Source organism: Chiloscyllium punctatum, chromosome 11, assembly GCF_047496795.1.
Source record: "Chiloscyllium punctatum isolate Juve2018m chromosome 11, sChiPun1.3, whole genome shotgun sequence".
In the NCBI taxonomy this organism is placed as follows: Eukaryota; Metazoa; Chordata; class Chondrichthyes; order Orectolobiformes; family Hemiscylliidae; genus Chiloscyllium; species Chiloscyllium punctatum.
The window spans coordinates 84379673-84396938 of record NC_092749.1 but is presented as its reverse complement, the minus strand read 5'-3'; the positions used below and the strand labels follow the sequence as shown (position 1 = coordinate 84396938).

The 17266-nt window shown below is 41.8% G+C and overlaps 1 protein-coding gene across 2 annotated transcripts in view; it reads right to left on the bottom strand.

Annotated features, from left to right (window-relative positions):
* impg1a (interphotoreceptor matrix proteoglycan 1a) overlaps window positions 1-17266 on the bottom strand; it is a 139653-nt gene that overhangs the window by 71447 nt on the left and 50940 nt on the right. For both annotated transcript variants that reach the window (XM_072581143.1, XM_072581144.1), the window contains exons 3-7: window positions 6446-6612; window positions 6156-6190; window positions 5736-5782; window positions 4290-4381; window positions 3193-3342 (exon numbers count right to left, since the gene is read on the bottom strand). In XM_072581143.1, the coding sequence (XP_072437244.1) occupies window positions 3193-3342; window positions 4290-4381; window positions 5736-5782; window positions 6156-6190; window positions 6446-6612 (491 nt within the window). The remainder of the gene's footprint in view (window positions 1-3192; window positions 3343-4289; window positions 4382-5735; window positions 5783-6155; window positions 6191-6445; window positions 6613-17266) is intronic.

Genomic DNA, 17266 nt, shown 5'->3' with positions numbered 1-17266 from the left:
TAATGGGGTAGAATGTGAGGGACAAGGGGATTCTACCCTTGTCGGGGTTTTGGGGGGGGGGGGGGTCGAGGGCAGCGGTGCAGGAAATAGAGGAGATGTGACTGAGGACATTGTTGATCACAAGGAGGGGAAATTATGGTCCTGGAAGTAGGAGGACATCTGGGGTATCCTGGAGCAGAATTGCTCATCCTGGAAGTGGAAATGGCGGTCATGGAGGAATTGGGAGTAAGGGACAGTGTTTTTACAGGAGAGGGTGTGGGAGGAGGTGTAGTCAAGGTAGCTGTGGGAGATGGTGGGTTTAAAGTCAATGTAAGCATTAAGTTGGTCACCAGAGATGAAGACTGAGAGGTTCAAGGGGAACGGGATGTTGAAGATGGTCCAGGTGAATTTGAGGTCAGGGTAGAAGCTGATGGAGTAGTGAATGAATTTTTCAAGCTGCTCGTGGGAGCACAAGGCAGCGCTGATACAGTCATCAATGTCGCAGAGGAAAAGGTGGGGATAGTGCCAGTGTATCTGTGGAAGAGGGATCGGTCCATGTATCCTGTGAAGAGGCAGGTATAGCCGGTACTCATACAGCTATCCACAGAGGTAAGGTTGAGTCGATTGGTGCAGAACATTTAGACTGAATAGCCCATTTCTGTGCTGTCAGGACCATGCAATAATGTACAAATGGAAGCTACAGTCCCCTCACTAACTTTTAAATGGATGGTGGGAGATAATCACTCTCAGATGGAGACAAAAACTCAAAACTTTAATTAGACAATAGACAATAGACAATAGACGATAGATGCAGGAGTAGGCCATTCTGCCCTTTGAGCCTGCACCACCATTCAATATGATCATGGCTGATCATCCTTAATCAGTATCCTGTTCCTGCCATATCTCCATAACCCTTGATTCCACAATCCTTGTGGGAGCTCTATCCAACTCTTTCTTAAATGAATCCAGAGACTGGGCCTCCACTGCCCTCTGGGGCAGAGCATTCCCCATAGCCACCACTCTCTGGGTGAAGAAGTTTCTCCTCATCTCTGTCCTAAATGGTCTACCCCGTATTTTTAAGCTGTGTCCTCTGGTTCGGCACTCACCCATCAGCAGAAACATGTTTCCTGCCTCCAAAGTGTCCAATCCTTTAATAATCTTATATGTCTCAATCAGATCCCCTCTCAGTCTTCTAAACTCAAGGGTATACAAGCCCAGTCGCTCCAGTCTTTCAGCGTAAGGTAGTCCCGCTGTTCCAGGAATTGACCTCGTGAACCTACGCTGCACTCCCTCAATAGCCAGAATGTCTTTCCTCAAATTTGGAGACCAGAACTGCACACAGTACTTTTGGTGTTGGAAATTCTGGAAAGGGTGAAAATAGATAAGTCCCCTGGGCCTGATGGTATTTATCCTAGGATTCTCTGGGAAGCAAGGGAGTAGATTGCAGAGCCATTGACCTTGATTTTTATGTCCTCGTTGTCTACAGGAATAGTGCCAGAAGACTGGAGGCTAGTAAATGTGGTTCCCTTGTTCAAGAAGGGGAGTAGGGATAACCCTAGTAACTATATGCCGGTAAGTCTCACTTCTGGTGTGGGCAAAGTCTTAAAGAGAATTGTAAGGGATAGGATTTATGAACATCTGGATAGGAATAATGTGATCAAGGATAGTCAGCATGGTTTTGTGAAGGGCAGGTCATGCCTCACAAACCTTATTGAATTCTTCGAGAAGGTGACTAAGGAGGTGGATGAGGGGAAAGCGGTAGATGTGGTGTATATGGATTTTAGTAAGGTGTTTGATAAGGTTCCCCATGGTAGGCCACTGCAAAAAATACGGAGGTATGGCATTGAGGGTGAGTTGGAGGTTTGGATTAGGAATTGGCTGGCTGGAAGAAGACAGAGGGTAGTAGTTGATGGTAAAGGTTCATCTTGGAGTGCTGTTACTAGCGGTGTTCCGCAACGATCTGTTTTGGGACCAGTGCTGTTTGTCATTTTTATAAATGACCTGGAGGAGGGGTTAGAAGGTTGGGTGAACAAGTTTGCGGATGATACAAAAGTCAGAGGAGTTGTTGACAGTGAGGAAGGATGTGTCAGGTTACAGCGGGATATAGGTAAGCTGCAGAGCTGACAGAAAGGTGGCAAATGGAGTTCAATGTAGCTAAGTGTGAGGTGATTCACTTTAGTAAGAGTAACAAAAAGATGGGGTACTGGGCTAATGGTCGGATACTTGGTAGTGTGGATGAGCAGAGTGATCTTGGTGTCCATGTACACAGATCTTTGAAAGTTGCCACCCAGATAAATAGAGCGGTGAAGAAGGCATATGGCGTACTGGCTTTTATTGGTAGAGGAATTGAGTTCCGGAGTCCTGACGTCATGTTGCAGTTGTATAAGACTCTGGTGCGGCCGCATCTGGAGTATTGTGTACAGTTTTGGTCGCCATACTATAGGAAGGATGTGGAGGCACTGGAACAGGTGCAGAGGAGGTTTACCAGGATGTTGCCTGGTATGGTAGGAAGATCATATGAAGAAAGGCTGAGGCACTTGGGGTTGTTTTCATTGGAGAAAAGAAGGTTTAGGGGTGTCTTGATTGAGGTGTACAAGATGATTAGGGATTTAGATAGGGTTGACAGTGAGAACCTTTTTCCACGTATGGAGTCAGCTATTACTAGGGGACACAGCTTTAAATTAAGGGGTGGTAGGTATAGGACAGATGTTAGGGGTAGGTTCTTTACTCAGCCAGTTGTGAGTTCATGGAATGCCCTGCCAGTATCAGTGGTGGACTCTCCCTCTTTATGGGCATTTAAACGGGCATTGGATAGGCATATGGAGGAGAGTGGGCTAGTGTAGGTTAGGTGGGCTTGGATCGGCACAACATCGAGGGCCAAAGGGCCTGTACTGCGCTGTATTCTTCTATGTTCTATGTATTCCAGGTGTGGTCTCACCAGTGCCCTGTACAGCTGCAGAAGAACCTCTTTGCTTCTATACTCAATCCCTCTTGTTATGAAGGCCAGCATACTATTGGCCTTCTTCACTACCTGCTGTATCTGCATGCTTACCTTCATTGACTGGTGTACAAGAACACCCAGATCTCTTTGTAATTAGAAGAATATATGTTTCAGCCAATGAATTCAGCTGAACTACATTTTTCAATTTTCACTACATGGAAAAGTGAGCAGCTTTTTTTACAGCAAGAAGTCAGTATATTCAACGAACTTGCCTGAATCTCAAACCTTCGGATAAGTTCTTGATACTCGAGTGAGTTCGGCTCACTCAACTCTCTGCTATAACTTTGATTGTTGAGTTTAATGCTGAACTCCACAACCTGTTCTGATGGCTGCTCTGGGACAATGTTGGTTACATGCAGATCCTGAAGGAGATAGAAAGGATATGATCCATCACATAGAATGTGCTATTAAAAAAAGGAAATACTTAATGCACATTTACCAATATAGTGATGACATCACCACCGAGCAATGAATCTCTTCACCTCATACCTACTTTGCAGAGAATATGTTCTGTGATACTTACGATTCTGCAAGTGCAGTGATAGATTTGACCAAATTATAAATAGTAATGTCCTTATAACCTGGAAGATATACCGGGGGAAAAAATAAACTAGCTGCACCAATCTTGAAGAAAATTAACCTTTACATGAGGCAAACCTCGAGGAAAATTAAACATTTTCAAATCTTGAATTATATTAAGATTCTGGAGGGGTGGATATTAAACACTAAGTATCAAGGAATATCAGTCCATTCAAATTTTCTCTGAAATACATGCACATCCACTGTTGAGAAAATGTAATCTCTAATTACTTTCACCAGTTTTCTAATTAATCTGATTGTTTCTTACAGTCTATGACTTGACTTTTCAATTGAGCTGTTGTGGGAGTAGAAGATTTGTTTATGTTGACAATAAAAGCAAATTATTCCCCTACTTCAAATGTCCACTAATGTCCTTTAGGGAAGGAAAATGCCATTTAGTCTGACCGACACGTGAATCCAGATCTTAACTGCCCTCTGGCAAATTAGAGTTAGGCAATGAATGCTGGTCTAGGCAATGATACCCTCATCCTGTGAATGAATTAAAAAAACACAGACATTGATTGGAACTCTGCTGCTGGCCTGCCGACATATATTGTCTATGTAAATTTACAAAATTGTCATGATTTCCATTTTGCATTTTGTAAATATTTAAATTCTGGCTCATCCAAATCTGACTAACATATCTCAGCGTACTTATTGCTTGTTCAGAACCATTTTATAGCACATCTAAATTTATAATTAATAAATAATTGAATTTTGCAAATCTCACCTTAACAGGAATTTTAGTTTCATTCACAATCTCATTAGAGACCACAATGTTTGGAATTGATGTGGTTTTTGACACTGGGACAGCAGGGATCTCTGAAGAAAATGATACCAATCAGAAGTTAGAGAAGCAGAAAGATACCCTGATGCTATAAGTCTTGCTGTATGACAAAATTGACTGATAGAATTAGTCTCGGAGTAAAAACAAAATACTGCAGATGCTGGAAATCTGGATTTCAAAGAGAAAATGCTGGAGGAACTCAGCAGGTCTTGCAGCATCTATGGAGAGAGAACGTTCACATTTCACATCCAATATGACTCTTCTTTAGAAGAAGCGCCATGTTTCTGTGCTGCCAGAATTGGTACGTTTCTCCAGCACCTTCAGTAAAGGAACACCTGCTTATTAACTGGAAGGTCAAAGATTGCAGCCCCAAGATGTCCACCGACTCTGACATCTTACTGGAATAACTATTATAGATTATTCTGGTGCTGCCTGTCAATAGAAACTAGAAAACAACAGCAAGGTATAATACACTGTTTTTAAAAAATATTTTATCTTCTGCAAAGTGTGAGTTACATGTACAGCTCTGACTATCAAGGTACAACCTAACATGGAATCTCTGTCAATATTTTGACTTTTGTCAGTTAGTCCACCATTCTTAAATGTTGTAAGTATCTTGTTTGAAATCAATACCATCTGAGAAAAAAAACAGAAAGCACAGGTCAGCCAATCAGGAATTCAAACCTCTATTAATTTAATCAACCTGTAAAGAGGTATTATTGCATACCCCTGGAGAAAGTGGGACCTGAACCCAGGCTTGATGGTCCAGAGATTGGGGCACTTCCATTTGCATCACAACAGCCCTTCAAATCTCCATATTCAAGTGGTGACTCGAATATGCGGGTGTTGGACTGGTGTAGACAAAGTTAAAAATCTCACAACATCAGGTTATAGTCCGCCAGGTTTACTCGGAGGCACTAGCTTTAGCCAAAACCACCTGATGAAGCAGCAGCACTTGGAAAGCTAGCGCCTCTGAATAAACCCGTTGGACTATAACCTGGTGTTGTGTGATCTTAACCTATATTCAAGTGGTGAAGTGATACCTTAGTCATTTTGATCTTACTAGATCAGAAATCTGCACATGAATTTTTGCCAATTTGAGTGCTGACATGATAGTTTATTAAATAGAGAAATTTGATAACAAAAGGTGAGTCACAGAACCCTTTCTGCCTCTCTCAAAACTCCAATTATTATTATATATATCCCATGTCCATCTCATTTATCTTCTAATGGCTAGTTCAAATATAGTGGGACATTCCCATTCAAGTAGATTATTAAGAAAATCTACTTCATGAGGATGCTGAATAACCTTGGTTTTTAATCAATTTTCAAAGGCTTTGCAGTTTATATGTGAGAAATTAAATAACACAAGTTGACATGAAATAATACCTGCTGTTAGTGTAGTAAGTTCACCTGGCTGATTATCCACAGGAATACTTGCTCAGCAAACAGAGAAAGGGATACACATTAGAAATCTGACATTGTCATTTCATTTTAGCTTATTTGTTATTATTCAAAAAGACACTTAATATGGACTACATATATAAACAATAATAATATAAATCACTTCAATTTGAGCTAATACTCAGTTATGAAAATATCTTGACCTGCTTCAGTTTGGGATTTACATAGTCGTCACAATTACTCAGTCAGAACATTGTTATATTTATATAAAGTGTGGAAACACAAGAGCTAAATACTGCTCTATGGTATTTTTGTGATGATGTGACATTTTTGACAACTTTTGATGAAGCGAACAGTAGCAAAAGGCCTAATGCAATAGGTTTCCACAACATAGCTGTTGCTTACCTTGGTTGAAGATCACTATCTTGGATACCCAGTCTCTGTGAAGCAATGGAAAACCATCATTTTTAATCTTTTAAGAAAGTGTAATAACGATATGGAAAACTCTACAAGGCAAATTGGATTCTTACATTTAATATGACTGAATTTCATATCAGTGTAATATTAAAATGGTAGAATACCATTGATGTGAATATTTTAAATCTCAATGCTCATTATTGTGGAAAGCTGTGAGTAAAACTTGCACAAAATGAGTTAGCGTCCAAGACTGTCTCTGTTCAAAGTTGATTCCTTACCTTTTGAACCATGGTTAGATGTTCTTGGGATTCACTGAAGTTTTGCCCAATCTGGAATAGATAATGTGTTTCTCGCTGACAAATATTGACCCATTGCTGGTACTCTTCATTCTCTGGAATTCTGTCCAAGAAAATCCGAAATGCTTCCCAGACGGCTTCCTGGCAAACTGAGCAGAGGACAATCCATCAAGACAAGTAGCCTGGTTGTCAGATATAGCGAAGTCTTATGGTTTCATCATGAAATGTGACAATCTGAAATCCTCACCGTCACTGTTGTCCATTAAACTTATTTTTGTCTTTAACTCAGCCTTGTTAAATATTGTCTATGATATCAAAGGGAGTTAAGTGTGATTTGGCTATCATAAGCTCAGACACACATGTTTTGTTTCAATATTAGATTAGCAAAACATTAAGGAGGACTATAACTATGACAGGCGTTTGGAAAATATGATCCTGTTAGTAGCTGAAGGCCCAAAAAGAGTTCAACATCTTTTATATTTGCGATCATACCAAACAAATTGCATCATCTAATCTTATATCTACACCCCCTTGATCTAGGCCCTTCAGCATTTAGGTTCCCCAATTTATAGGTAACAATGAGTTTTTAAACACACAGGACAGACTTCCTCCAAAGTGAACAATAAAGATTAATTGGTTCAAACTAAAAAGCTGCAACTTTATGATGAAATTATGACACAGAAACATGATTACACTGTCGGTTTTGATGATTATCCCCCACAAAGATTGGCATGAATGGAGTTTTCAATCCCATAGACAGATCGTATTCCTGAATATTGCATTTTTTTTTCACTCTACCATCTACCTAACTTATCTTAAAATGTTAGCATGGTTTTTAGTTCAAAATCCAACTCCTATTGTGTTCCAAAATCAATCACTGATTATGGCAAGAACACAAAAAACAGGATATATGACAAGAGATCAGAATTTCTCTTCACGTGAGTTATATTATCATAAGTGGCTTTTGATCATTGCTTTATTCTTACTTCTGGATGGGCTTTTCCGAGAACTAGTCTCACCATATTGCTTGCTTTGTTTTGTCTGTTCAGTGCTGCCTCTTTGGATTGACATCAGGGCATTTTCCCTTGTGTCCTGCCCAAAATGCATCACTCAACTAACATCCTTTAAAACATTAACGGATTATTATTACATTGGTGTTTGTGGGAGCTTGCTGTGAGTAACTCGGCATGTGTGTTTCCTACATTATATTTACAAGTAAGTACATTGTAAAAGTACTCCCCTATATAGGTTGTTTTAGAATATTCTGAGGTAATGAAAGGCATTATAGAATGCTCTGTAAAGATTAGAGCAAGGAGGAATGTAGCATGTATGTGCCAGGCATTTGTGCATGGATTTTAGGATTGGACAATGCATACTATTGAAGGGAAAATCATTATGTGCAGTATTTACTTGGAGAATGGGAAGAAGGCTGGAGAGTTTGAGTCATAGGGGAAGGCTGAATAGGCTGGGCTTTTTTTCTGTGGAGTGTCAAGGGCTGAGAGGTGACCTTATAAAGGTCTAGAAAATTATGAGGGGCATAGTTAGGTTGAATAGGTTGTTTTCCTGTAGTGGACGAGTCCAAAACCAGAAGGCATAGGTTTAAGGTGAGAAAGGAAAGTTTTTTATAAAGTACCCAAGGGGTAACTGTTTCATGCAGAGCACAGTGCCTATATGAAACGAGCTGCCGGAAGAAGTGGCAGAGTCTTGTACAATTACAACATTTAAGAGGCATCTGGATGGGTATATGAATAGCAGGGGTTCAGGGATATATGGGCCAATTGCTGGCAAATGGACTATGTTAGATTATGATGTCTGGTCAGCATGGACAAGTTGGACAGAAGGGTCTGTTTCCCTGCTGTATGACTGTTTCACTCTATGACTGAAAATGAATTACAATGAGAAGTATTTCAGACTGATGATAATGACTAGCTGGTACCTTCCTAAGATCAATTCTTATTGACCTTAAGCATTGAATTTGATTGTAATGAACCTACATAAACTTTGCTGTAAAATTGACAATCACTGGAGTATAATTGAGCATCCAGTGCATTTGCCAGATTTTCTTTTATAGGACTTTTAGGAGTAATCCATTCCAATCAGTTCTATCATGGTCAAAGCTTATTGAAACCAAATTTGAAACCCTGAGGCAGATTCTCAGCGACAATGAATGTGAAACAGCGATCAAAAACAGCACTGCATCAAAATTGTTGTTCGTGCCAGGCACATAGTTAAGAACCAAAATTCATTAAGAAAATCTAAGATAATTGTAAATGAGCTTGTAATTGGAAGTTTAGTTAACAGATGCACTCAGTTACATTCAACCAGTGGAAATATAAGACTTGGGTTTTGTCTACTTTGAATCAAATGTCAATAATAGCAACAACAACAACATAAAGTTTTATCATTGTTAACAGAATAAAAAACACCAGGAATGTCACCTGTGTCCAAAGTAGTCAAGCTGGTGAATCCCTGGTGAAAATACTTCTGACTCCCTTTGCATCAAAATTCCACCTGGAACCAGGTTCCCAACAGTAATAAGAAACTCGGTCAGACTTTGTCACTCTGCTGCAGTCTTGTTCACATTGATTGTGCTCCTTAGTAACCATCTCTCATGATTCTACTTTAATTATCCTTAATATACAGAGCTATTCCACTACATTTTCTGAGCTGTTCATGTGCAAACTTGGCCTTTTGCATTTCCATTGCCATGTCATTAACCACACTGCCTTCAATTGTGTTGCCTTTAGAATCATTTCACCTGTCTTTTGCCTCATGATGCGATTAAAACCAAGTGCCCAATGTTTGAACTAACCGACTAGTTCAATATTTGCTTGTAATTTCCTCAATGTCTAACATTAGGAAGACAGAAGAATCCATGGCTGTAAGACAACAAAAGTTGGGACCTGAATATTCAAGAGCACATGACATTTTGGAGCAGCAAGAAGCTCTGTGGTAGATGAATTGTCCTTTTGAACTGAGGTTTGAGTCACATAAATGCAGCTCCTATGTAATCCTGCATGCCTATACTGATGCTCTGGGAAGGAAACAGACCAAAGATTACTGGTGCGAGGGGGACAATTTAATTAACAACTAAAGGCAAACAAAGAAATTTAATAACATTTTAAAGGTAGAAAGCAAACATTTCCTTTATGGCAGAAGTGCCTCTGCATCATAATTCTAATTATCTATATATGTTGATGCAAAGTAATTCACCCATGTTTTAGATGCTATCAGATTCTTGTGGGCTTGGCTACCTCTTTTAATCGCACTCTATCTTCTTCAGCATCCTTGCCATCAACAGTGGCACCCTCAGCATCTCTGTCAGTCTCCCCTTCTTCCTCATCTGAGGTCACTCTACCTCCCCCTCTTCTGGTTCTAACCCTGCCATTGAGCTAGGTTGTGAAAGGTGTTCCAACCAATCACTATTCTGGAGACACAATTCAGCAAATGATGGAATACTCTTCCTGAATAGTCCATATGGAAGCACATCTTCAAATAAAAAAAAATGCCCTTCAATGATGGACATGGCTATAGTGAATATATGGGTAGCATTTTAGCATTTTTAACACTGGTTTAAAGGTTTGCAATGGATTAATTAGCTTGCTTTCAGAGTAAACCTTGTCACCCATGAGCCAGAGCTGGAGATAATGCAGGGGAATGAATATTTGAGGAACCTTTGGAGTTGAGTAGAATGTAACCATCATGACAGTCCCCTAAACAGCAAGCACACATCCGCAGGAATTGTTGCCTGTGCTCACAATTGAGCTGGTCATTTAAGGAATGAAATCCCCTTCATGTTCATGAATCTGGTTGGGTGATGCCATGGAGCTCTGTGCACTACATGGATGCAGTCAGAGACCTCTTGTACCTAAAGGAACCCAGCAATATCTGGAACATTAGCTTTTGGGTCTTAGGTGACATTGAACAACTGTATTGTTTTACTGTAAGTGGCAATGGTGAACTCACCAGTACACTTGTGAGAAAGCAATTGGGAGATGCCACACACATCCACATTTCAAGCTTGAAATCAGCTGATGGTTAGGAACATCAATGCTCCTGTGGTATTCAGTGCCACAGGCCACTCCGTCTGCCTAGCTATAGATCTGCCCCTGTCATGTGAAGGTGTCTGGCACTGCCTTTCATTCATCCACAAGGTAGCTGCAAAGCCTTTGGTGTACCCTCACTAGTTGTACTGCTTGATAATGTTGGAAACTTGGTTCCCCTCTCCAGATACTGCTTATTTGTCCACTGCTGCATTATATCTGAGCATTATATCTCTGGTTCTTATTGCACTAGGATTTCCTTCCTCTTCTCCTCCCCCCTTCTTCATTCCAATAATCCTAGTACAACAACTGGATTTAATTGATTAACATCTGGCATGATAGTACTGTTTAGTGAAGAAATACCATGAATGATACAGAAGCACATGTCAGTGACTAGGAGTCAAAATTTCAAGATTATCTACAAGGCAGCCAGGAGTGAAATGAGGGGAAATCGCTTTACTCAGTGGGTTGTTAGGATTTGGAATCTGCTGCCTGGGAAAATGGTGGAGTGGATTCCACAGGAGGTTTCGAAAAGAGCTGGATATATAGTTGAAAGTGATGAATGTAGAGGGTGATGGATAGGGCTGGAGAAATGGACTAGCTGGGTAGCTCTTTCTGGAGCTGGTGCAGACATGATGGGTGAATGGCTTCCTTCTCTATTGTAAAATTCAATGATTCTATGATTCTGTAAAAACAGAGCTGGAGTGGGCCATTTGGCCCTTCAAGACTGCTCTGCCAATCAATATGATCATAGCAATCATCCAACTCAATACCTGTCCAAGTTTTCTCTATATACCCATTGATCCCTCTCGCCCTAAGTCCTTCTTGAAAATATTCAATGTTTTGTCTTCGACCACTTTCAGTTTCAGAGAGTTCCACAGGCTCACCACTCTGTGTGAAGAAATTTCCCCTCATTCCAGTGCTATCCTGTATCCCGACACTGTGACTCCTTGTTCTGACTCCCTGGTTTTGGGAACTTCCTTCCTGCATAGTCCTGTTCGAATTTTATAGGTTTCTACAAGATCTCACCTCACGTTTTGAAACTCTAGTAAATTTGGTCCTTACCAATCCACTCTTCTTTTTACATCAGTCCTGCCATCCCAGGAATCAGCATTTGTTTAATACGCTTGTTAATCATGCTTTCAATTTGAAACCTTGACAGAGTCGAGCCATCCTTTGTGCCCTTGCCAAGTTGCTCATGCGTGCGATGAAAGCTTGCGCTGCAGCAATCTCTCCATGGTGAGGTGTATCTTCCATGACCAATGACTGTCTTTCCCCTTCTTGATGCTGCCATGTGCAAAACTATTTGTAGACATTTTTTCATAAACCTGTTCAGGATGTTTTTACACACCTCTGGAGCAGATGAAACTTGAATTTGGGCCTCTTGGTTCAGAACTAGGAACACTACCACTGTGTCACAAGAGCCCTACTGCAAGTTATTTGTAGCTTGATCTTTACATTGCATTCTGTGAATGTAGCAATTATTTTAGTATGACACTGGTGGCCTTCATTATCCCCACTGGGACAGCCTTACAGCATCAGAATCTATTGCCTACATAACAATTTTATCTGCATTTCCTTAACTTTCAGAAACATAGACTGTGAATGCTTCTACATGTACATGGATGCACAGCAGCATCACCACTGTTGGTTTGAAACATATATTTTCTGCAAGGCTCTGTACAGAGAAAAACGATGGTTGTTGTTTTTTAATTTGAATCCTTCACTGTCTACTCTACCCCTCTAAATTATACATTTCCTAACACTGTAGATTGCCTTCTCCTTTCCTCTGTCACCCCCTCAGTCCTTTTCCAATTTCCCTCTGTCTACTGTTTCTTTTACTATCTCCCTTGATATCACTGCTCTTCCCTTTAATGCCATTCCCATCCGTATCCCTAAACCAAGCTTTACCCTTGCACTGCCCCTTACTCAATTCTCTTTCTCCTTCTCACTGCCCATCTAACTACTCCACTGACTTCACCATCCTAATATACAGTTTCCAATCTCCCTTGTTTCTATAATTGTGTTTCTCTCTTCTGTCTCTCAGTTTCTTTCCTCCACTGTCCAGGATCCTGTCACTTCCATTGACGACCATGCCCCTCATTTTCCACTCCTTACTGTTTCATTCCACGTAACCCATCTTTATTTCAATCTTTTGAGTTGAACTTAGCCGCACTTGCCTGCCCTGGTGAAGTTTTTTGATGGTTATCTCACTCAAACAGGATTGTTGACCCAGTCAGGCTTCACTCATAGAATCACAGAATGCCTACAGTGTGGAAACAGGCCCTTCGGCTCAGCAAGTCCACACTGACCCTCCGAAGAATATCCCACCCAGACCTATTCCCCTATTACTCTACATTTACCCCTGACTAATGCACCTAACCTACACATCCCTGAACACTATGGTTAATTTAGCATGGCCAGTTCCCCTAGCCTGCTCATCTTTGGATTACAGGAGGACACACATGCAGATACTGGGAGAATGAGCAAGCTCCACACAGACAGTCGTCTCAGGCTGGAATCGAACCCGGTTCCCTGGTGCTGTGAGGTGGAAGTGCTAATGACTGAACCACTGCTAGCGATGTAACAAGGACAACCAAAAGTACATATGACTGAGATATCTCATGGTCTGCTGGACCCAGTCAGACTTCATCTTTCTTGCTATAAGTGGTTGCACATAAAATTACTTGGTTATGAAGGATCCAAGTTAGTGAAAAGATTTGTACTCACCAGAGGTTGGAGGAAGCAGAATACCTCACTAGGTATTTGGCTCATATGTATTTGCATTTACGAATATGCAGGTTTCCCATTTTTGTCTAACAAATTTGCATTCCTCAGTGTCATTCCAGTGGCTGGAACGTTAATGAGAATTCATGGAATGCTAATTAATGCAAAAAGTTGATCACCTAAACAGTTCTGAAGACTCTTCCCATCTTGTTGGAGTAGTCAGAAATGGCAGCTAATGATCCTCTGGATATGGATGTTGCTGAGATGGTAGGTGAGGACAAGGGGGACCCTATCGCTGTTACGGGAGGAAAGACGGGGTAAGGTCTGAGGTGTATGAGACAGACTGGACCCAGCTGATGGCCTTGTCAACAATGGTTCTTGGGGAATAATCAGTCGACTGCATTCCATGCTGTCAGATCCAACCCTGACTTTATTATTAAACCTGCCAGTAAGGATGGTGCTGTTGTAGTCTGGTGGACCGATCTCTACACTACTGATCACCAGGTCTCTGATACCTCCTCCTGTTCCCCCCCAAACCATGATCCCAAGATGGAACATCAGGCCATTGTGTCAACTATAATCACCAACTTCATTTCTTCTGGTGATTTCGCCCCGCCACTGCCTCCAGGTTGATTGTCCCCCAACCCCACATGGTTCACTTCCACTTCCTTCCCAAAGTTCACAAACAGGACTGCATGGACACACCCATTGTTTCTGCCTGCTCCTGCCCCACAGAGCTTAACGTTTCCTACCTTGACTCAGTCGTTTCTCCCCTGGTCCAGTCCCTGCTGAGAATTTCCAGTTTGCAGGATCTAGCTGCCTCCTCTTCACCATTGACATGCAATCCCTTTACACGTCCATTCCCCACCAGGACGGTCTCAGGGCTCCCTGTTTCTCCCTGGAACAAAGGCCTGAGCCATTCCCTCCTTTGCTTGGCCGAGCTCATCTTCACCCTGAACAATTTCTCTTTTACCTCCTCTCATTTTCTTCAGGTCAGAGGGGTGGCCATGAGTACGTGCATGGGCCCCAGTTATGCCTGTCTCTTTGTGAGGTACATGGAACATTCCTTGTTCCAGTCCTATTGAGGCCCCCACCCACAAATCTTTCTCTGATATATCGATGATTTAAATGGTGCTGCTTCCATCTCTCATCTAGAATTGGAAAGGTTTATCGATTTCACTTCAAATTTCCACCCCATTCTCACTTTCCTCTGGTCCATCTCCAACTTCTCTCTTCCCTTTCTCAACATCCCTGTTTCCATTTCTGGTCACCAATATCCACTATAAATCCAGCGACTCCCACAGTTATCTTGACTATACATCCTCGTACCCTGCTTCCTGTAAAGTCTCTATTCCATTCTCCCAGTTCCTCCATCTCCATTGCATCTATTTTGATGATACCAACTTTGACACGGGAGCCTCCACCATCTTTCTCAACCCAGGAATCCCCAGCACCTCAGTCTGGTCTGACCTATTTCCTGCACTTTGGTCCTTACACCCTCTCTTACCTCTCGCAATAGTAATAAGGTCCCCCTTGTCCTCACCTACCACCCTCCCAACATCTACATCCATATGATTATTAGCAGCCATCTCTGCCACCTCCAACGAGATGCTACCACCATACACATATTCCCCTCCCCTCCTTTGTCAGCCTTCTACAGGGACCATTCTCTCTGGGACACCCTGATGCACTCTTCCTTCACTCCCAACACACCCCTGCAGCCCTACGGCACTTTCTCCTGCAACCACAGAAGGTGTAATATCTGTCTGTTTACTTCGTCCCTCTTCAGTATCCAAGGGTCCAAACATACCTTCCACGTCAAGCAATGTCAACCTGCATTTCATGCAATCTAGTTTACTGCATTTACTGCTCACAACGTGATCTCTTCTCAATTGGGGAAAATGAAGCATAGACTGGGTGTTGGCTTTATAGAACACCTACATTCTATGTGCAAAAAAGACCCTGAGCTTCCAGTTGCCTACCACTTCAACACAGCACCCTGTTCCCAGGTTGTCATCTCTGTCTCAGGCTTGCTGCAGCGAAGCTCAGTACAACCTGGAAGAACAGCAACTGGTAGTCAGCGTGAAGACCCTTCAGCTCTCCAGACTCAATATCGAGTTCAATTATTTTAGGACTTAAGCTCTCCCATGTCTTTTTCCCAACCCCACACATCAGGCCTTGTTAACACAATCCATTGTTAGCCACTAACAACCCCTATTAACAGCTATTCACCCTTCCAGCCGTATTGTTACCGGCTCCTTTTCCTGAGCAACTGTTCTTTTTGCTCTTTGGGCTCTAGCCCCGCCCCCCCAACTATCATTTACTCATTACCCCCTCCCCCACACCCATCTTCTGCATATAAACCAACATTTTCCTAGCTACCATTAGTTCTGAGGAAGGATCACTTGACTCAAAACCTTAACTCTGATTTCTCTCCATAGATGCTGTCAGATCTGCTGAACTTTACTAGCAATTTCTGTTTTTTTGTTTTTGATTTACAGTAGCCGCAGTTTTTTTGGCTTTTGCTGTCCTTGTCCTTTAGTTGGTCAAATCATGGGGTTTGGAAGTGCAGCAAAAGAAGCCTTGGTATGTTGGTGCAGTGCATTTTGTGGATGGGGTATACACAGCTACCAATGTGAGTTGGAAGTAAAGGGAGTGAATGCCTAAGCTGCTGATGAAGCGGGCTACTTTGTCCTGAATAAAATTAAGCATCTTGAGTGTCACTTGAGCTGCACTCATCCAGTGACATTTATTGGACCTCAAATATTGACTCTGATTTCCTCCTCACAGATGCAGTCAGACTTGCTGAGTATTTCTTGCACTTCCTGTTTTATATCAGATTTCCAGCAACTACAATATTTAGCATTTATTTCAGCATCTGAGGATTTGTGACTAGAACTGAATGCTGTGCAATCATCAGCAAAAATCCCAACTTCTAACCTTATGATGGATGGAAGATCATTGATGAAACAGTTACAGAGTCACTCATAAAAATGTGTTCTCAGCCCCCACTGTACTCCCTCTATACTCACGACTATGTTGCCAAATTCTAAACAAACAGCATTTACAAGTTTGCTGATGACACCATCATCAATCAATGGTGAGTCAGAATATAGAAAGGAGATAGAGGGCTTCATGACTGGTGTTATGGCAATAACCTCTTTCACCATTTCAGCAAAACTAATGAACTGATCATTGACTTCAGAAAGAAAGGAGTAGAACATGTCCCTGTCTACATCAATGGAGTGGAGGTCGAGAGGTTGGACAGTGTCGGGTTTCTAGGAGTGATGATAACTGACAACCGGTCCTAGACGTCCCATGTAGATGTGAATGTCAAGAAGGCACAACAACGCCTCTTCTTCCTCAGGCAGCTCTGGAAATTTGGCATGTCCATAAAGACCCTCACCAATGTTTATGGATGCACCATAGAAAGAATACTGTCTGAGTGCATAATGGCCTGGTATGGTAACTGCCCTGCCCAGGACTGTAAGAAACTACAGAAGGTTGTGTGCACAGCCCAGACCATCAAGGAAGACAACCACCCCATCCATGGACTCCATTTACATTTCTCGCTGCCACAAAATGGCTGCCAACACCATCAAAGATCCATCGCACCCTGGTAATGCAATCCTACAACCTCTTCCATCAGACAGAAGATACACGCACCAGCAGGTTTAAAAACACCTTCTTCCCTGCCATTATTAAACTGATGAATGGACTCCCTAACTTCAAATAATACTGAAGGTATTACTGTTGTTCTTGCCTTGCACACGTCGTGTGAGGTGTAGCCTGTATGCCTTATTCTGTCCAAGTTCTTTTTCACCTGTATGTCCTTATTTACTATGATCTGCACATACTGCTTGCAAACAGAGCTTTTCACTTACCTAGGTACACGTGACAATAAATCAACTCAAAGTGTACAGTCATAGAGGAATACAGCATGGAAACAGACCCTTCAGTCCAACTCATATATTCTGACCACGTTTCCCAAACTCAACGTGTCCCAGTTGCCTGTGTTTGGCCCATATCTGTT